Below are 21,683 nucleotides of genomic sequence, written 5' to 3' on the forward strand. Positions count from 1 at the left end.
ATGTGAATCTATAAAAGATATCAATACTGGAGAACCACAGTGTAAAGGTAAGTAACTTGTTTCTTTCTAATAACAATTCCTAATCTGTAGCTAATAGGAAATCGCAAATTTGGAAATACAAAACCTAGGGTACCTATGAGCCTAAGTTCTCCCCCCCCCCCACCTTGATGCACCTAAAAAAAAAGTTGTGCTCATGTAAAGCGCACAAATGCCCTAGGGGCAAGTGTGCGCTTTCTGGCATCTTAAAAAAAGCATATTGGGGTGCTTTTTTCAAATTGCACCTGGTTACCATCAACTTGTAGAATAGACATATAGCTGCAGATTCCTTACTTTAGAATCTTCACCAGATTGGATCCAGAACTTTTTTCCCATAGCACGTCCGTGCATAGGTAGATGGTGCAACGCGACCCCGTATTGAAAAGTCATCCACCGGATGCGCCGTCAAGGAGTCCATGTAACTCCGTCGACGTCATCAACCGGATGTGCCTTCAACGGAGTCCATATAACTCCTTCATCAACGTCAATTCCTTTTCTGCATTTGCAACACAGATCCGGAGTGGTTAGTGAGCCTTTTTTATGGCCCATAACGACATTTTTAGAAAACTGTGTGCTTTTTGCAATGTCTTCGGGGTTAAACCCAGTGTATATTGTGACGGACAAATTGCAATCACAGTCGGCACCTTTGGCCGAAGGCGTTGAGAGAGCGCTGTATAAAACGTTTGACGGCGCGACTATCTGATGTACCACGTTGTTGTGAGTCTTCGTCAAAGTCCAGAGACCAGTTAAGGAGCCGTTTAGTTGAGGGGCCATTTTCTTCTGTGTCGAGCAAGGCTCAGAAGCTCCAAAAGATTGAAACATAAATTAGTTACTGATGCCGTCTCCCAACCTTCAGTTGCAGAGCATTCACACAAGTCCACCCCTCACCACCCTAAATATCCTGGAGCCGGGGCGACTAGCCTAAATGCGGGAATATTACACTTCCCTGCAAAAACTATTTGGGCCCCCTCTGGTGTGACTTTGAGCTCCAAGGCGGGGAGTAGTGACCTGACTGCATCCTCACTGATGGGTTCACCCGCAGTGACACTTGGGCCCTCTGTGAATCCGTTGTCAGATTCGAAGTGGAGCCGGTGCACAGCCCTTCGAGGTTCACGTCTTCGGCATTGGGATCGGGCAATGACGTCTGCGGCACTGATCGACGCCGAATCAATTACTCTTTGATGTCGATACGACGCTGCAACGGCGTTGGATGAGGTGCAGATGGAGCCGTCTGTTTTAGGCAACTCTCCATCTGCCCTTATGCAACCTGTTTCTGCTTCCCCTATGGGAATGTACAGTTTTCCAGGTGAAGGGGAGAATACATGGTGTCAAAACCTTTTGGACAATGCTGTCCAGCCTCCTTTGGAGGAAAATTGGCTGACTGAGCTGGGTGAGACTAGTGGACTTGAGTTCTCTCCAGTTTCAGATTTACTTTCTCCATCTGGTATGGCAATGGAGGTGAATCCTCTTATGCAGCAGTATTGAGGAGAGCAACTGTAGTATTAGGTTGCCAGCTTCCCTCGGTGGAATTAGCCAAAAACCCTTTGGTGGATGTTCTTTACCAAGGCGAGACGGAAAGGAGTCTTTACTCCCTAATAATGAGTCTCTATACTATCTCTTGTTAGAGGCTTGGGTGAATCCAGTATCGTGAGTTCCAGTTGATCGGGCCATAGCCCATAGGCATTGACCTGCCCCTTGGGACACAGTTTGTCTAGTGCAACATCCTACCACAAAAGGACTGGTGGTACAGGCTGCTACAGCTTCGCCTGACCTTAGTGTCCTTCCCTTGGTTCCACCAAATAAAGAGTCAAGATGACTAGAGCATTGGGGGGGGAATATATTCTTTGTCGTTAGTTCGACATTGAGGTTGTTAAACACAGCATGTTTTTTGGCAGATTTTCTCATGCTTTATGGGACTCTGTGGCGCATCGGCTGCCTTCTCTTTCAGAGGAAGCCAGAAGTTAACTCCTACAGGTGGTACAAAATGGCCGGGAAACAGTGAAATTCCCCATAAAATGGGGTATGGACACCACTGATTCAGTGGGAAGGCATATGGCTCAGTCACTTGCATGCGCAGAATTGCACAGGGTTTTCAGAGCTTGTACAGGATAGCCTTAAAGATAAACTGATGATGTACATTTATTTGATGAACATGCTGATTCAACTTTGCGGTGATTCAGAGCTGGTCGGTGTAATAAAGCTACCTAGACAGACCTTTGAATGTTCTGGTGGACTCTTTCTTTGTGACTTGTGCGGAAAGAAGTGTTTATACATGACTGAGTTGCAATATGTATTTTATCTGGTGACAACCAGTGTCCTGTTTATTATTAATGCAGAGGTTTATGGTTGTTTAGATAACGTGGAGGTTCTTTACACGTTTTTTCATGCTCTTAGTTTCGGTCATTTAGGATTATAGGAAAATTATGGGCTGCAGAATTCTGCTTTAAATATTCTTTAAAGCATATTCCACAATAAGTGGCTTTCTTGATTATTATTTACTGCTTGGTGCAGAAGTTGTGACTTTCTCCTCCCGCTCTGTCGACGACAGCTCTTCAGCGGTTCATTTGTGTTGCTTTAATTGAAACCTGATACACAGGTCTTGCAGTGTGCGATTTTTTTTTTGCAGAGTTTTATATAACGCGAACTTGACCCGAAATCCAGTCAGGTATCAGAGCGCTTAAAATGTCACCAGTTACGTTACATGAGGAAACACATTCATTTTTTCCCCGACTCCTTTAAAGTGGCAGAGGTCGTTCCCATTCTAAGGAAACCTAACGCTGATCCTTCTAACCTCACTAACTATCGTCCCATTTCCCTTCTTCCTTACCTTAGTAAGATCTTAGAAGCTCATGTTACGCATTGCCTTAGCTCCTTTATCGAACTTTCGTCTTTTCTCGACCCCCAACAGGCTGGTTTCAGGCCTGCTCATTCCACCGAGCTGGTCATACTTGCTGTCATGAATGAGCTCAGAAAGGGGGCCGATAACAATCTCTCCCAGGCCCTTGTCCTTTTGGATTTTTCAGCCGCCTTTGACACGGTCGATCATAAACTTTTGATCGACCGTGTCAGGGAAGCTGGCATTCATGGCACGGCTTTAAAATGGATCTCCTCTTTTCTGGAGAATCGGTCGCAGGCTGGTCGCCTTGACACCTTTTCTGCCAAGAGGACCAGTTTGACCTGTGGTGTACCTCAGGGGTCTTCTCTTTCCCCTCTTCTGTTTAATTTGTACATGTTCCCTCTAATCCATTCCCTCCGCAACTTTGAGGTAGCTTGCTTTAACTACGCTGACGATCTCCAACTTGTGTTTAACATCAATTCCTCCCCTACGTCGGTTACCAGCTTTCAGGCTACCTTGTGTTTCATTAGGGACTGGATGAACGCCAGCCAACTCAAGCTTAACCCGGATAAGACCGAGCTGGTCCTGAACGGTACTTCCAAACCTTGGAACAACAGCTTTTGGCCTCCCATATTAGGCAACCCCCCTTTACCTACTAAGTCCGTTAAAAGCCTCGGAGTGATAATCAGTAATGATTTGACCATGAAATCTCAGATCAGCGCAGTTACATCTTCATGCTTTTTCCATCTTCGCAGAATCCGCAAGATCTCTAGATTTCTAACCACCGAGGCTCTTACCGTGGTTCTCATGGCCTTAGTCATCTCTCGGTTAGACTATGCCAATTCACTTAATGTTGGTATTCCTGTGTATCAACTCCACCGCCTTCAATTAGTTCAGAATCAAGCTGCTCGACTCATCTTTCATCAACCACGTTCTCAACACGTTCGTCCCCTTCTGAAACGCCTTCATTGGCTTCCTGTGGCCAAGCGTTGTTTGTTCAAACTGGGCTGTACTACTTTCAAAGCCTTAGCCGGTCTTGGTCCGGCTTTTATCTCCTCTTTAATTTTTCGCTACATCCCTTCTCGTGCTCTTCGCTCATCTCATGCTAACTTTCTCACTATTTCTCGTTATAACCGGAAAAAACATGGTGGACTCAGTTTCTCTTTTCTGGCTCCCCAAATATGGAATTCTCTTCCCTCGGAACTCAGACTTGAAACATCTTTTCCGCGTTTCAGAATCCTTCTGAAAACTCTCCTATTCACTCAGGCTTACCTATAACCTCTTGGTTCAGTACACTGCTGCTACAGCGCCATGACACCGTCTTGGTGTACGTGCGCTTTATAAATAATTTTAACATAACATAACATTTTGTTAGGCACGGGGAGATTAAGTGATTTGCCCAGAATCACAGGATGTTTGGCGTTGTTACCGAGACTCGAACCCAGTTCCCCCAGGTCCGAGATCGAGCGCCCTAACCGTTAGGCCAACTCCTCTCCCTACTTTACTCAGAAGAAGAGCTCAAGTTTAAGAGTTGATACCTTAATGGTATGTACAATACTCTGTGTGGAGTATTTGTTTAATGCTGTGGTGAGCATTTCTAAATATATATGTGCTGAGCTGGGATTGCTCAGCTTGTGTACTATTAGAACCTCATTTTGGGGTGCAGAGTTCTACCCTCTGTGTCTGGTTATTTCTCTGACATACGATATTATACATTCATGAAGTTGGTACCCCTTATTAGGTACACAGGAAATGGACCTTTCCCTTTGCTTTTATCAGGCACTTCTGGTCATGACAGGACCTTTTATGGCTCAGAGGCATTGTTCAGTGGTATGGCTACTGCTCAGTACTTGTGGAACACAAAACATTAAGTTCGGGCCTGTATATAAGACCAAATGGGTTTGTATTCATAGGGCTATTTAGCAAAATTGTCAGGGATAATCTTCTCACCATGTTTTTGGTGTGTTTATGACTTTTGTTACTGTGGTCCTGTCCACGGTTATTGTGCGGTGAGAATGCATGGGTTTGCATCCCTTTAAAGGTTTGCATGGTTTTATATTCATGTTGTTGGTGGCCTTCTGATGCAGATTTGTCAAACTAGCATGGATATTCTATTCCAGAGGTTTTCATTCCTTATGGATTTTCCTCCCTGGAGTTCCTTTCACTGATATTTATGTAGTAGAGAATGTTATTGCTTACCTACATTAATGTGAATGTCAGGTCTTTTTTCGTTGGTCTAGACCGGTTTCATTCTAGTAAGAGACTTTTAATGATATCAGTACGCATACCCTCCTCCGTTTTAGTTCGAAAAAGCCCCAAGGGCATCAGAGGCCCTTACTAGCATCAGTATTTAACAAATGGAACACAGCAACATATGGATCCAAAGAAATGCAAAATTAAGTGTTTTAGATAAATGTGTATAAGCAAAGCATAGCAGTATTCAAATTTAGGGCGTAAAAAGTCGACCCATCTTAGAAGCACTGGGACCCATGCCATAATGTCAGATGAAAGACAAACTTGTCGATTTAGAATAATGAATACTTTGACTTCCGATGTTTAGGCAGACCGTATACAAATACAGACCGTCCTACCACAAAATGGTCTACGCAGACACAAAGATACCTGAGAGGGTGGTCTACAAAGCATAATTCAGTTCCAGAGATCAGTGGTGGGATAAGGAAGCTGGAGGCAGGAAGGCAGAAAGTGGTGATTGAGAATTAGGGGCCAGATGTACGAAAGGAAATTGCATTTCTTAAGGGACCGAATCGCAGTTTCGGTCTGTAAAGAAATGCAATACTGCCGTTCTTAACCAATCGAATCGCAGTTCCGGCCGTTAAGAAATGCAGTACTGCCTTTCAATATGTACAAAGGCCTAAAGGCAGTTGCAAAATGCTATTTCGACCTCGTAGAAATTGCATTTTTAGATTCCCTAAATAGGAAATCGAAAATAGGGATTTCCTATTTGCGATTTCCTAGGAACATGTACAAAGAAATTCCTAAATGCAAAATGGACATTTAGGATATGCTGTTAGCATCGACTCCAAGTCGAAACTATGTGGAATTTTAAAAAATGCACCCAAAATGCATATTTTAAAGCGCCATGTAGTGCCCACATGTCATTTGTGCGCTTTACATGTGCACCACTTTTTGAGGGGTGCATCAAGGGGGGCCTTTGGCCCATAGATACCCTTGGTTTTGCTTTTCCTAATTTGCGATTTCCAAATAGTGATTCCTACTCTATAGGAATCACTATTAGGAAATCCCTATTTTGTACACTGCATTTTGCATTTCCTAAATATCTATATCTTAGGATTCGCTATTTAGAAAAGGCAAACTAGAAGTTTCGGCCATCTGGCCCTAGAGATGTTTAAGCATTTTTTTCAAGGAGGTGATAGTGGGGGTACAGATTTACAAACTCTGGTTGCGCGACCAGAAGAATGTTTCATATGCAGGTGGGCACCAATGTTCAATGACAGCTTGGAATTAGCGTGAGAATTTCATCCATCTACAGCATTTTGATGTTAGTGACCAGTTTGTGATGTGCTGTGTTGTAGTCTAGGCACAGGATTGCTATAGCCTGCTAATCGTTTTATTTACTCTTCTCCATAACCAACGTAGTGTTGTGCGCCAGAAATTCAATAGTAACTCTACAGAGGGCGACAGTCCGCTGTGTTTCAACTGTGGGCCTTGTAACCTCACTTAAGACCAGGGTAATAATTACATATAGCCCACGTACTCAGTAAACCTAGTAGAAGCTTTGTTTGTGTCGCTGTAATAAATCAGACGCGCCCCCTCCCTGAACACCTTCAGGAAGACCCTCAAGACCTGGCAAGACTTGGCTCTTCAGCTAAACAGATCTGCACCCACCCCCAGCGAGCGCCTTGAGACCCTCACGGGTGAGTAGCACGCTTACAATTCCCTGATTGATTGATAAATGTATGTATCTGATGACCTCAGACGCTGTTGAGATTTGAAAGCTGTGGTGGTTGCAGGATTGGCTCAGCTGATTGATTACTATTCTGCAGGTGAAGACTTGAGCATATAGTGACCAATGACCATAGTGCGTAGAAATCAACAACAAGCAATGTATTGCATTTAGATCGGGAGGAGGAACAGTGCATTCACACCTAAGTAGCGCTCCTGTCTGACGTATTTATGACGTAGCACACACGTCGCTATCATCTGAACATTGATGCAGACGAAGGTCTCCGGGAGGTCCTGGGGCCCAGTCTATCCACCGTGATATCTCCATTTTATAGGCTGAAGAGTTTTTGGGGTGAGGTGGCATAAACCTACCTTAAGTGGGTTATTAAATGGAAAAGAATAAAAGGATGTTTTGGACTAATTCGTCGTCTCCTAAAGAAGCCAGTATGGCAGCATTTGAAAGAAATAGTGCTGCGCGAGATTGCCTCATTTGCATTGAACGCTGGCCTGCAGAACGTGCGAGTATCTGGAAAAAAAGTTGTTTAGCAAATGACCCGAGGCAGACTATGATTACGATTAATGACTAATGCAGTGATAATGGATTAGAGTTTCACAACTGGCCGCGCATTCTGTGATTTTCATACAGATTAATTGTAACAGACATTAATTTTGCTTCTGGCAAAGTGTTATGATGCATAACGAGGTTACAAAATTCCTATCTACTGCTGTTTTTGTAAGTAGGACATTCTGTTTCCGGTGCAGACTGCAGATTAAGAACAGCTTCAAAAGAATGTAACTTCCTTAATTTCTCCATTTTACCCTTTGAGTTAAGTTAAGGTTGATTGAATTGTAAGATAGTAAAATGAAAAAGGCAACCATTGATCCAGTGAAAAGAACCTAATTTACTTAGAAAGATAGCACTGCAGAAGGTACTGCTTGTAGTATTGATTAAGGGGGTAGGAATACACCATTTCCTGACATTTACAAATTACTAAAAAAGGCTAAAGTTGGAACATTCGCGGCCACTTCTGCTACTCCCGGCCAATATGGCTGTTGGTTCAGGCAGTATTGCAGTTCTGCTCAGTGTCCCACTGGTACCACACGTACATGTGGCATCATGTGACCAGTGGTGGCCAATCCAGGCTCAAAATGAGAACTGTAGCACAAACAGTGGTGACCCACAGACTTACCATGGTCATTGTATCTATGTATAGGGTCTGTCACTTCTGCTTTATACCTTGGTGTGCAGGTATGACTAAGGAGCGTTTAGGTGCACAGTGCATGGATTCGTTTTTTAATGTTCTTTTCTCCTGTTTTCATTCTGCATGGATTTGTGTGCTGTAAGATTCCCTACAGACGTCCTGCAAGACCCCGCTACAGAAGACAAGAAGCAGAAAGTTGATAAATTTACCACTAGCTATTGATTTTTCTCTTTGAGCCAAATTTGAATCTGTGAGTATTTCTACAGTACTGAAAACATTACAAAGGGCATCAAAGTGCGTAACAGTAGATCAAAGAAAAGAAGAAGCTACTCAGAACAAGGGTGTACACTAAAAACAGGCTTTCCGGTTACTGGTTTCTCAAAAAAACTCTTGTACTTGGATGTAGACAACTTAACCCTCGGGGCAATGGAGAGGAAATGTGTCAGGAGTAAAGATTGTCCCCAAGTTTATACCATAATATTTATCACACGAGTATGTGTGGTACAGTAGGTTTTGAAGCTGACTTTGCCCTTCGTTCTCATAGAGTATTTTCCTCCTCACTGCTTTGAACAGATTGTAGAAGATCCCGATAAATGCTTGGACACAGGAGAGACCTTTACAATAGCATTCCTTTTTAGATTTTATTTTTGGGGCCTATCCTAGGCCAGGAATCGAGCATTTTTCATTTTTATTACATTTATTGTAATGTTTTTAAGTAGCTGTACAATAATATATTTGATGATAACAAAGATGCTTAGGAAAATTCATAAAAGTTCATTTATAAACGCCATAGGTTGTGTTTATAAGCTTAAACTTCTCATGTGCATCATTTAGGATTGTGAAGATGGCAGTTGGGCCTTGTGGTGTCTAGGTTTGTCTGAGTTCTTGTTTTGGTTCCTATAGCATAGGCTGTACCAGCCATTAAAGGCCTGCTTCAGATTTAAAGGCCCGCGCTTGAAAGTCCCAAAGGAAGCGGGACTTTAATGCCTGTATAGCCAAAGCTGCAAAGGGCTACAAGGCTATTAGAACATTCCACCACGAGAGGGCAGAATGTTCTAACAAATAAAACAAAGACCTAATAAGCCCGAAGGGATTGAATTACCTTCGGGTTCCGTGAGGCCTTAGTTCACAGCAACACTCGTGAATGTCAACATTGGAATTTTGGAGCTCCGGGCTTCTACAGGCCATTAGAACCCTGGAGCACTCCATTGTTTTCAGTGGAGCTCCCAACATTTCAATGTTCTAATAATGAAATAAGAAAGAAGTGAAAGCGATCTTCATGGCTAAATTCACGTGAACTCTGGCCTATTGCTAGCTTTACTGTATATTATAACTATCTATGTCTTTGTGCTCAATAGCTGTCATTTTGTCTTCACGATAGCTGATGTGTACTTGTATATCAATCAATCAATCAATCAATCAATCAATCAGGGTACTTGTAAAGCGCGCTACTTACCCGTGAGGGTCTCAAGGTGCTGGGGGGGGGGGGGGGGGTGATGCTGCTACAGCCAGGTCTTGAGGAGTGTTCTGAAGGCGAGTAGGTCTTGGGTCTGTCGTAGGTGGGTAGGGAGGGTGTTCCAGGTCTTGGCGGCGAGGTAAGAGAAGGATCTGCCGCCGGCAGTCGTATGTTGGATGCAAGGGACATCTGCGAGGGCGAGGCTGATGGAGCGAAGCTGGCGGGTGGGGGTGTAGAAGCTGAGTCTGCTGTTCAGGTAGGCTGGTCCAGCGTTGTGGAGTGCTTTGTGTGCGTGGGTGAGGAGCTTGAAGGTGATCCTCTTGTTGATGGGGAGCCAGTGCAGGTCTCTCAGGAGGGGGGTGATGTGGCTGCGGCGGGGGGCGTTGGCGATCAGTCGGGCGGAGGCGTTTTGGATGCGTTGTAGCCGCTGTTGGTGTTTGGCTGGGATTCCTGCGTAGAGTGCGTTGCCGTAGTCCAGCCTGCTGCTGACGAGGAACTGTGTCACTGTTCCTCTTGTTTCGGTCGGGATCCATTTGTAGATCCAGTGGAGCAAGCGTAGGGTGTTGTAGCAGGAGGAGGAGACGGCGTTGACTCGCTTGGACATGGAGAGGGAGGAGTCGAGGATGAATCCTAGGTTGCGTGCGTGGTCGGATGGTGTCGGTGCTGTCCCTAGCGCGGTCGGCCACCAGGAGTCTTCCCAGGCTGAGGGGGTGGGTCCGAGGATGAGGACCTCCGTCTTGTCCGAGTTCAGTTTCAGACGGCTGCTCCTCATCCAGTCGGCGATGGCCTTCATGCCCTCGTGAATGTTGGTTTTGGCGGTGTGGGGGTCCTTGGTGAGGGAGATGATGAGCTGGGTGTCGTCGGTGTAGGAGATGATGTTGTGGTGGCGGGCCACTTGTGCGAGGGGGGCCATTTAGATGTTGAACAGCGTCGGGCTGAGGGATGAGCCCTGGGGGACGCCGCAGATGATGTCGGTGGCTTCTGACCGGAAAGGTGGAAGGCGGACGCTCTGGGTTCTGCCGGAGAGGAAGGACATGGTCCAGTCAAGGGCCTTCTCTTGGATTCCAGCTTCTTGGAGGCGTGTCTTTAGGGTGCGGTGGCAGACTGTGTCGAATGCGGCTGACAGGTCCAGGAGGATGAGGGCTGATGTTTCGCCGTTGTCCAGTTGGCGTCTGATGTCGTCTGTGGTGGTGATGAGGGCTGTCTCGGTGCTGTGGTTTCATCAGGATGTTGTTGTCTTCGAGGTGGCGGGTCAGTTGAATGTTGACGATTTTCTCGATGTCCTTTGCCGGGAACGGGAGCAGGGAGATGGGTCGGAAGTTCTTGAGGTCCTTGGGGTCCGCCTTTTTGAGGAGGGCGTTGATTTCGGCGTGCTTCCAGCTTTCCGGAAATGTCGCTCTTTCGAAGGAGATGTTGATGACCTTCCGTAGTTGGGGTGCGATGGCTGCGTCTGCTTTGTTGAATATGTGGTGTGGGCAAGGGTCTGACGGAGATCCTGAGTGGATGGAGTTCATGATCTTGCGTGTCTCGTCGTCGTTGGTGTTGGCCCAGGAAGTCAGGCGGTTGGCGCTGTTGGTGATTGCGGGGGGGGGGGTGGAGTCGTGCATCGTAGGAGCGGTCGTGGAGTTGAAGCTGTCGTGGATGTCAGCGATCTTGCGGTGGAAGAAGATGGCCAGTGAGTAGCACAGTTCTTGCGAGGGCGGGATGTCGTTGGCGCTGGCATCAGGATTGGAGAGTTCTTTCACGATGCAGAAGAGCTCTTTGCTGTCGTGTGCGTTGTTATCCAGGCGGTCTTTGAAGGAGGATCTCTTGGCTAGTCTGATGAGGTGGTGATGTCTGCGGGTGGCGTCCTTGTGGGCTGCGTGGTTTTCTGGCGTTCGTTTGTGGAGCCATTTCTTCTTCAGCTTACGGCAGGCGTGTTTGGAGGTCAGGAGCTCGTCGGTGAACCAGGTGGCTCTCCTGCTGGCGTGGCTGTTGGTTGGTCTCTTGAGTGGGGCGAGGGTGTTGGCGCAGTCGTCGATCCACTGTCTGAGGTTGCGGGCTGCGGCGTCAGGGCAGGTGGGGTTGATAGGTGGGTTCTTGGCGAGGGTGGTGGTCAGCTGGTCTTCGGTGACTTTATTCCAGCAGCGGCGCGGCAGCTGTTGGGTGCGATGGTGCGTGGTTGATTTTTTGAAGGTGAAGTGGATGCAGCGGTGGTCGGTCCAGTGAGGTTCGGAGGGGTGGTCGAAGGCGATGTGGGTGCTTGCAGAGAAGACGGCGTCCAGCGTGTGACCTGCGGCGTGGGTGGGTGCGGTGACGAGTTGTCTGAGGCCGAGGTTGGCGAGGTTTTCGATCAGAGTGGCGGAGTTGGCGTCGTTGTTGTTCTCGAGGTGGAAATTCAGGTCCCCGAGGAGGATGTAGTCCGTGGAGGCGAGTGCGTGGGTGCTGGCGAGGTCGGCGATGGAGTCGCTGAACTGAGCCCGGGGTCCTGGGGGTCTGTAGATGAGTGTTCCTCTGAGGGTGGTGTTGGGGTCGGTGTGGATCCGGAAGTGCAGGTGTTCGGCGATGTTGAGGGTGTCGTCTGCGTGGGTGGTGACCTTGAGGGTGGACTTGTAGACAATGGCTATTCCTCCTCCGATTCCATTGGCGCGGTCCCTGCGGGTGATCTTGTAGCCGTCCAGGATGGCTATGGCGATGTCGGGTGCCGAGGAGTCGTTCCACCAGGTCTCGGTGAGGAAGGCCACGTCTGGGCCGAAGGTGTCGAGCAGGTCCCAGAGCTCGACGGCGTGTTTGCGTGCGGAGCGGGTGTTGAGCAGGATGCAGCGGAGGTGGTTGGGTCCAGTTCTAGGAGGTTTGGTGGGTCTGTTGCAGGTGAAGCTGCAGGTGCGGCAGGAGAAGGGTCCGTGGGTCCGTTTCGGGGCGGCCTGGAAGCAGGTGTAGTGTCGGCCGGCATTGAGTGCGTGGAGGGAGTTGGCGTTGTATCTGAGTCTGGCGCCGAGCGCGGGGTCCAGGGGCTCTGGCGCTGGGCGTGGTCCAGGCGCGGAAGGGCGCAGACGGGCTTGCCTTAGGCACGGCCGCGTGGCGGCCTCAGTTAAGAAGGGGGCGAGGGAGGGAGGAGCAGCTGGGAGGGGGAGCGAGTGGCGAATCAGGCACGGGGGTCGGGCAGCAGGGGAGGCAGCGGCAGGAGCAGGAAGCACGAAAACGGCGGGAAAAAAAGCAGGAATCACAGAGGCAGCAAGGGGGACGCTGACGCGGTGGGGGAGTGACCTGGCCTGAGAACAGGGTATATGCTATTTATAGCTGTTCACCTATATCTTTGCTACACCTTGCTTTCTCCATTTGACTTGTAAAGCGCTCTGATACACGCAAGGGTCTTGTTCGCGCTATATAAAACCGTCAAAATAAATAAAATAAAATAAATGGTTAGACAGTCATTGGATAGCTGTATGTTCTGGATTTCAATTTATTATATAGACATTTGAATCAAGGGTCAGTTGAATACTATCCTCTGGGCCTTTCTCTTGTATCCTGCTTCCTGGCTGTCCAATACATTTATATGAAGAATCCACAGGCCTCAGTCAAAAAGTGGAGTAGAGTCTGTTGTACAGCTGTGCGGCATACCAGCTTTCACTCTTTCACATCTGCTCATCAATGCAGATGAGTGTTGTCATGTTAAGTGTATTGGGGAGTGACAGAAAAATACAGTACAAGAGTTCCTGCTTCTGAGAGTAGACAAGAGAATTCCCTGGAGGTCAAGTCATGCAATGATCTATTTCACTGAGTCCTTAACAGTGCATAGCTGGTTTGCTGGTTTAGTGCAGAGAGATGGCAAGGGTTCGACAGCAAACAGAAAGACAACTAATCATGCGCTCCTGTTACTGAGGCCTTTTATCATATGTACCTTTTCCTTTTATAATACCTGTCTGTGCTTGAAAAAATATTCTGGTTCATTGTTCACCAGATATCCACATACAACCACAAGAAAGTCTTCAATTATAAACCATAAAAAGTGCCGTAGGAAAGAGAACACTTGTTCCTCTTCAAGAAACTATCCTAACCTAGAGTGGAGACTGCAGGGTCATTCAGCTAATTCACAAGGGCCGTACTGCATGCTTCTTAATCCTCCTTCTGTCTGAACTGCACTCCTTCCACCTGGACCTGTTGTCCACACTTTCTTCAATTATAGACACAGAAGGTCTTGCCCTGGTGAACCAAGAGCCCATTGTGGTGGTGTCTTTGTAAGAAAGGGGTACAGACAATTAATCTTCTCCAGAGCTTCTACTTTACCATCAATGCCCAAAAAACTAACTTCTCCAAGGCAGAGGCTAACCTTTTTAAGTGTAGTGATAGAGAATTGTGTTTATTCAGGAGATAATTTTGGATGTTTCTGACAAGGGATCGAATCCTGGTTCTGCCGGTCCTGTGCCTGCTTGGCCTAATCATTTTTTGCTTCCTGTTAGTGCCACCACACAAGATTGGGGATGAAAAGCCTTCAGAGGTGGCTGAGATAGCAGTGGTGGCTCCAACATTATCCGAGTCTCAGGGCTAAGGTGCCAATCTACAACTCTTTTCGTCAAGATCTGCATTGGAGGATGGACCCTTCTAGCTTTTTGTTGGGTTTTTCTATCATCTTACTGGAATATCAAGGTATGCCCTAAGGTATCACGGTCATGGGTGCCTTCTTGTTTGGCTCAGGTGACAATTTGGGTGAGATGATTGTGCAGAGCCTTTGTTCTGCATTGGAGTACATCTGCAGGTAAATGTGGGAGGTCTGCCTTGCCATGAAGGCATTTCAACCTTTCATCTCAAGGTGCAGCAATCAAATTCTGTCAACAGGAGCAGCACTGCCTGTTGCATCAACAGACAGGATGCTATGGGGTCGTGGAACCAATGCTGTCATCTCTCATGATACCTCAATGTGAGGGCAAATGCTCCCCAGTCATCCCTCACCGGAGGGCCACAAATGGGAACTACACCCTGTAGTCACAGAGGTGGTGATCTGCAGATTGGGGTTCTTTTTGTGTATCTCTTCACCACGATTCGGAGCTGGAAGTGTCTTCATTTTTGAGTCATTCACTTCTTCCATGGTACCCTGGGGATGCTTTCGGGTACAGCTTGTCTCAATGCCTGTTGTATGTGTTTGAACGGACTCCACTTCTCTAAAATGTCCAGTATAGGCGGATCGAGAAGAGTTAATTCTAATAACCACACTTAAATAAAAAATCTTTATTGATCTTTCTGTTTATTTGGCTTGTACAGCAACATCTGCATTACAATGTATTGAGTCTTAAAGATGCTGGTTACATTAGCTGTGTGTTTCATGGTGCTTATACACAAACAAACAGATAGAAATTAGTACAAACCTGTTAAACAAAGCAGGCATCAGACAACAGTATATCAAGGAATGGGCAAAAGCTAGAGAACCATGGTATATAGTTACATGCAGTGAGCCTGAAAAGAATGTATAGGTGGAGACCACTATTTATGTTTCACATTACCAAATGAATAGCTGTTGGCTGTTAGCTGCCGTATTTCTGAAAGGGAACTTCATGACTTGGCAACTAAAGAATCTCGATGGGGGAGGCATCTGTGGGGAACAATCTGAATTGAGGAGGAAGCACTCCAGTGTTTAACAATGGATGAGTCTAACACTTGCTTTCCTAGGATGGGGTCACTTATATGGTTGGGATATGTCCTTGGGGAGTTCAGACTGGAAATGCCACAAAACCTCGTCCCAAACCTGAGATAAGGGATATTTGCGCAGACGGCCTCCCTCTACAGAGCTTTACTGGTTGCCTCGGCCCAAACCAATAGTGGCTGCCTCCAAGCACACACGTGGAGGGAAGGCAGCCCTCCAGTGGCGTGTAACAGCGTATTTTGCAATAAGCAATACAAAATCCTGAACAACGCACCACTAACTTGTTTTTCTTTGTGCATTTAAAAGAACCCAAGGCGCAGAACTTCCATTTATGTAAGGCAACACAGCCCATCATCTATGCTAATTGCCAGGTGATTATAAATCAGGTATGGGACAAGGGTGGGCAGGATCAGTGCGTATGTAGTTGGTATGTGTCAGGCAAACTACAGCGGAGACATTGAGCATTCCCTACAGGAAAGACTTAGTTCACTTTAGCTTGATAAAAAAAGGTTCTGTGGAGTATTGTTGAAGTTTAAAGCTGGCCTTTCTATAGACTGTAGCCGGATTGGCCAGTATTCTTCCCCATTCTTCGTCATGGAATACTCAATCGATTTCAGCTTCCCACGTGACCCGCAAAGCATTCAAAGAGAACCTGGAAAGTTCGTCAAGGACCTTGGTCAGCCAGGTAACGTATCTACAGCTGCTATAAAGCATGCAGAGATAGTGCATGTGAATGGGTGGTTCTGTCAACGAAATATTCGAAATGGTATGAAACGCATGCATGAAAATCCGGTATGTTAAAATCTGTCATCTGTGCATGTCGTCTTGCTCCACCAACACTTCAGAGAGAGCTTCATCCTGGCTCTACAGCTCTCTCCCAATTGTTGACATGTCACGTGGCTATGTGGTTATCTTTGCATTTTTTTGCCATGCACCACTGCCCACATCTCAGACACCCAGTGAATGGGACTTTGCCTGAGCTGTGTTGCAGGACTCCCTTGTCTAACAGTAAGTACTCAAGCCCATCTCTCAGAGAGGTATCGCTTTGGGACTGATTCATAGGTGGCTAATCTGTGGGGTATCTTTCAGAAGACAAAAGTTATTTATCTTTGGTAACAGTATTTCTGTTGAATGTATAATCTTCTTGAAGACTCATCAATGATATCCCACCTCCACTCATGTTTTAGTGCAATGACTAATAAGTGACAAAGGTATGGAAACATGTAATGTGCTATTCTTGTCGCTGTCATTACTCTCTATGTTGCTCTCTGCACTCCTTGGTGGGGTACAGGAAAAGTTTTGTAGCTGCAGCCAGTACGCAGTTGAGCAGCCCTAATTCTCCAGTGTATTCATGGCTGGAGGAGGTTGAAACCGCTTGCTGGCGCACTAGAATTATATTGTTGAGGAAAAGTTTTTTGTGCCAGTCTGACACCTGCAAGGATAATACATAAGGTGAGGGCACCTTGAGAAGATTATGTATTTACCAGAAATGTCTTTACTAAAGGTATGTAACTTTTTCTTCTTGCCCATAGGAGCAGCCACAAGCCTATTAGTACCTGATCCCCCAAAAAGACCAGGCCATGTCCTCGCAGGAGCTTTGCCGTACAACATGTTCCTCTGGTGACCTTTATTTACATGAATCCACAGCACTACCCCTCCTCCTTCCTAAACCCCTACTTTAGAGTGTGCTTCACCCTGACAGGGAATGTCTCACCAGTGTTCTTTGCTTCTCCAGTATTGATTGCTTCAACTCCTCCCCTCAGCCAGGTTACTCTTAATCTCTCTCTCATTTGCTCCCAAGAAGCCAGACACTTAGACCTAAAATAAAACCTCATCAATTGTAAAAAAAATATATTGATAATGATAAAAGACAAAAACAGGAGTGAAGGGATGCCTCTGCACTTGTTTGGAAGAAAGATCCACCAACCTGCAGAATGAACAAGAATTTGGTAGACACCTACCGTTAATTGAGGAAGCAAATAAAGGACATATTGCCTGGGATAAAAGTGCTCCGATTTAGTCGCCAGATCCCAAAGTTGCGATGCTGGAGCTAATTGAAGTTAATAACCATTAATATTAAAAGAAGGCGTGTGCGCTAGAAGGAATGGACCACAGGGTGCAGGTCACCATGGTTTTCTGATAATGTTAGGCAATAATTCAGTTGTTTTTTTCTATGATTTTATACATTAAACTAATAAATGACCAACTTTAAAGCCTTGTGGTTTGAAGGCTCACTTAAGAAAATAAATGTTGTTTAATTTGTTTATAAAATATGCTCTTGCTGGAATGGTGGAGCATAGTATGTCTTGTGCGGCAAGTTTTTTCTCTCATTATAAACTAAATTCTTATTAAAATTCTGATCGTCTCCTGCTGTGGCATTTTCTTGATGGCTCAGAGCATATACTGTAGTCATTTAGTCATTTAAATTAAGGAAAGCAGTTTTATCTTTGCAATTCATGAACCAAGTAGGATTATGACTGCAACTGGAAATAATTAAAATTAAATTAAGTCACTACTTCCTCCCACCTGTTAAAAGAAATTAAATTAAATGCGTGCATGAGTCCTTTGATGATATGCAGAAAATATATATCTTCTGAGTTATAAAATGAATTTTAGCATAATCTCTGTTTTTCTCTAAGCCCTCCTTTGCCAATGTTTTACAGGCGTTGTGCAGAATCACGCGGCATTCCCCCAGTGCTTTCCAGAGTGTGATTGAAAAAGTGGGACTCACTGCAGTGATAAACTCATTGGCAGCTGGGATATGCAAAGTTCAACAGTACATGCTCACTATGTTCGCGGCCATGCTGTCCTCAGGAATTCATCTCCAAAGACTGACTCAGGAAAAGGTTTGATGGTCTCCTATAAACATTGCTTTGTGTCACTATTAAATGAATAACATAACATGCTTAAGGTGTAAGGGGATACAGCTAGTCTGTTCACATAGTTTTTTTTTCATTTATTTCTTCGCCTAGTTATCTAGAGAATGGTAAGGGAAGAGGCCTTCTGCAGCAAAGTTCACTTTCACCTGAAATTGACATACTTGGGCCCCTTCAGCTTTTCTGTATCCCTTTTTGTTAGAAGTGGGAGTCTCTAGTTGGCAATGGTTTGCACCTTTGTCCAAGTAGGGACCCTTCCTTCTAGTCAGGATAAGGGAGTTACACTCCTAAAATAACCCCTGCGCACCCCGTTGGTAGCTTGTCACAAGCAGTCAGGCTTATCTTAGAGGCAATGTGTAAAGCATTTGCACATAACCAAGAGTAATACAGTGAAAGCACTACAAAAGGACACCACACCAGTTTAGAAAAATATCCAATATTTTTATATACTCAAAACAAGACCAAAAACGATAAAGAATCCACAATACAGTACTTGAAAAATAGATACTTTACAAGATGTCTTCCAAACTGCAGAAATACCTCAAAAACACTGTTCATACGAGTCGGTAGCTCTGTCCGGGGCTAGCGCGATGCTGAAAACAACAGAGTCAATACTGGTGAGCAAAAGCGTCACAGACTCGGTAACAGTACCTTTCTTGTTGCAGCTTACATGGGGGTACGAGCCGGTCGTGGCAACCGTCGCGGTTGCATTGAAAAATGGAAGTGGTGCTGGGCGCGGTGTCCTCTCGATGCGGTCCAGGCTGCAGCTCGGTGGCGATTGTCCAGATGGGGTCGGTGAAACCAAGGCTTACGATGCAGGGCGAGACGGTGCTTGATGCGGTTCTGGCAGGTTGCGGTGCAGGCGACAGAGCCGGTTGCTGGGAGCTAGGGTCGGTTGGCCCAGCCGGCTGTATGGGACGATGCGGTGCGTCTTGAAACTTTACGAGCGGTGCCCCAACCACGATGCTGTCACAGGTGTCAAGTCAGCATCAGCGACAGCGTCGGTGAGACTATGATGGCAAAGTGAAGCGAGGTGGTGCGGACTGTGGTGCCCACAGGTCACGATGCAAGCAGCAGCTCGGTGGCGGCGGCAGCGGTCGTCTGCGAGACCAGGGTTGCGGTGCGAGATGCGGACTGTGCGCTCTGCGGTGCCTTCAGGACACAGAGCCAACGACTGAGTCAGTGACGGAGTTGGTTGCGGTTCCCTTCTCTGGCAACTGAAACAGCGGCTCCAGGAGCAGTACACAGAGGTTGGTGAAGTCTTTGCAGTCCCCGAGACTTCCGAACAGGAGACCAGCTCGATTTCAGGCCCTTGGAGATACTCAGCACAAGTAAAGAAAGTTCAGTCCAGTCCTTTCGCTGCCCAAGGCAGAAGCAGCAACTGCAGGCCATCCCAACAATGCAACAACACAGCAAAGGGGCAGTACTCCTCGTAGCAGATCTTCCAGCTCTTCTTCTTGGCAGGTTCCTTGATTCCAGTGAGGTCTAAAGTTCTGGGGTCTAGGTCCCAGTATTTATACCCAAAATTCCTTCGATCTCTCAGGCAGAGAGTGTCTTTGCTTAGTCCAAACCAGTTTGGTCCTGTCTGGCCCAGCTTCCCAGCAGGAGGCGGAGACAGCATTGTCCAAGGCAGACAGGACCTATTCAGGTGCAAGTGAAATCTCCTCAGACCACTCTATTTGCAGACCGGGCCTATTCAGGTGCTAGTGACAACTCCTTCCACTAATCTGAATGCAACCCAGGTCTATTCAGACCATCCCTGACCCATCTAGACTCTCTGGAGCCACTGCTCCTCCCCTGCCCCTGTCACTCCAAAGCCAGACAGCCAATACACATTGCAGAGCACACAGGATGGCTAAGCAAGAAAATACCTACTTTCTAAAAGTGGTATTTTCAAACACAGAATGTAAAAATCACCTTTACTAAAAGATGCATCCTTAGATTTTGAGTTCAGGCATTCTAAACTTTATTTTTCTACATTGTTCCCAGGGCCAGTTATGTTTATAAGATGTTATAAACAAACTCCCCATTCTGTCCTATGGGAATAGGTATCCTTGCAATAGTGAAAAATGAAAGTGGCAGTAATTCACTATCAGGACATGCCACACTCACCGGGGCATGTCCTACCTTTTACATACACTGCACCCTGCCCACAGGCGTACCTTGGGCCTATCTTAGGGGTGACTGACATCTAAGAAAAGGGAAGGTTAGGGCCTGGCAATTGGGTAAACTTGCCAAGTCGACATGGCAGTCCCAGACTGCACACAGGCTCTGCAATGGCAGGTCAGAGTTACATTTACAGGCTGCTTGTGTGGGTGGCACAATCCAGTGCTGCAGCCCACTAGCAGCATTTGATTTACAGGCCCTGGCACACTCAGTGCACTTTACTAGGGACTGACAGGTAATTCAAATATGCCAATCATGCAAACACCAATCCATAACACAATTTACAGAGAGCATATGCACATTAGCACTGATTAGCAGTGGTAAAGTGCCCGTAGTCCTAAAACCAACAACAGCAGGTCAGGAACAAATAGGAGGAACAAGCAAAAAGTTTTGGGATAACCCTGCAAAAACTGCCATCTCCAACACTTTTACAATAAGGTCAAGTAACCCTATTACATATCGCACAATAATTGACAGTATTTTCTCAGATTGTAGTTTCTGTGCCATGAAATTGAGTATTGAAACCATGTTTCATGACTTTTTGCAGTTGTTTTACCTGAACTGGCATTGTTTTTCTCCTGACTTTACATGCTCCATAATGTATGTGATGAAATTTGTCTTGCAGCATGGCCGTCTTCTTTACCCATGTGCAGCTCCTCTTGTGACTGAGGATGGGTCATGAGGAAATCTGAAAGATTAAGTGGTTCTAGATCGGGTTTACATATGGTTTGTGTCCTATTGGAATGTATTATTTATCACTGAAACCTGGCTAGTGGCGTCCTCCGGTCCGGACGTTGCCCAAGCCATACTGAGGTGGTTACGCGGTCTTGCACATAAAATAGAAGGTGTTTGCAGTAATTTAGCGTTCATATTTTCAGTACAGTTTTAGGAATTTAGAGGATATGGCTGAGGCAGAGGGACAAGTGTTTTCCATTAAGATGTTGCACACTTTTTCAGGAGCCTTGATTTATCGTCCCCCCATTGCTTACAGTTTGCTTGTCTTTTGGATGGCCTGCTAATGGAATGTCATTACACCAGATTAAGACTTCCTGTCTTAATAGCCGAGTCTGGTGGCTTAGTGGGTCCTATTACGTCCACCATAGGGGCCTGTGCTTGACCTCAGGGTCACAGGTTTAAATCCCGGCTGATCCACTCAGCCTTTCATTCTTCTGAGGCCGATAAAATGAGTACCATTGAGTTTGGTAACAATAAACATCTGTTATTCAGTTCCAAGATACCCTTCTGGGTGAACCTGCGTTTGTTAAATCTTTCTTGGGTACATATAAAGTGGTACCATGGTAATGAAGCTCATTGTGCACATGAATACCCTCTTCAGACACCCAAGAGGCCATTTCTTCTTGACTCATACTCTCCCTAACTCTATCCAAGTAGGACTCCAGGTCGCAGAGACCTACAAAGTGCTTTGAGTTCACAATGTTCTGTGGTGTCTGTCCTAGAAAGTCCTGATTTGTGTAACCCCATCTAGCTAGGAGATCGACCCTAATGTGTTGTGTGCCTGGCTGAATTTAGTGGTGTCATTCTTGAAAGCATGATTTAATGGCCAATAACA

General features: G+C 46.2%; 1 protein-coding gene across 3 annotated transcripts in view; it reads left to right on the forward strand.

Moving 5' to 3' along the window:
- The window catches only part of ULK4 (unc-51 like kinase 4), a 1,725,799-nt gene that overhangs the window by 676,762 nt on the left and 1,027,354 nt on the right, over positions 1-21,683 (forward strand). For all 3 annotated transcript variants that reach the window (XM_085631567.1, XM_085631566.1, XM_085631568.1), the window contains one exon: positions 17,735-17,917. In XM_085631567.1, the coding sequence (XP_085487693.1) occupies positions 17,735-17,917 (183 nt within the window). The remainder of the gene's footprint in view (positions 1-17,734; positions 17,918-21,683) is intronic.

The sequence above is a fragment of the Triturus cristatus genome, chromosome 10, assembly GCF_964204655.1.
Source record: "Triturus cristatus chromosome 10, aTriCri1.1, whole genome shotgun sequence".
Lineage (NCBI taxonomy): Eukaryota > Metazoa > Chordata > Amphibia > Caudata > Salamandridae > Triturus > Triturus cristatus.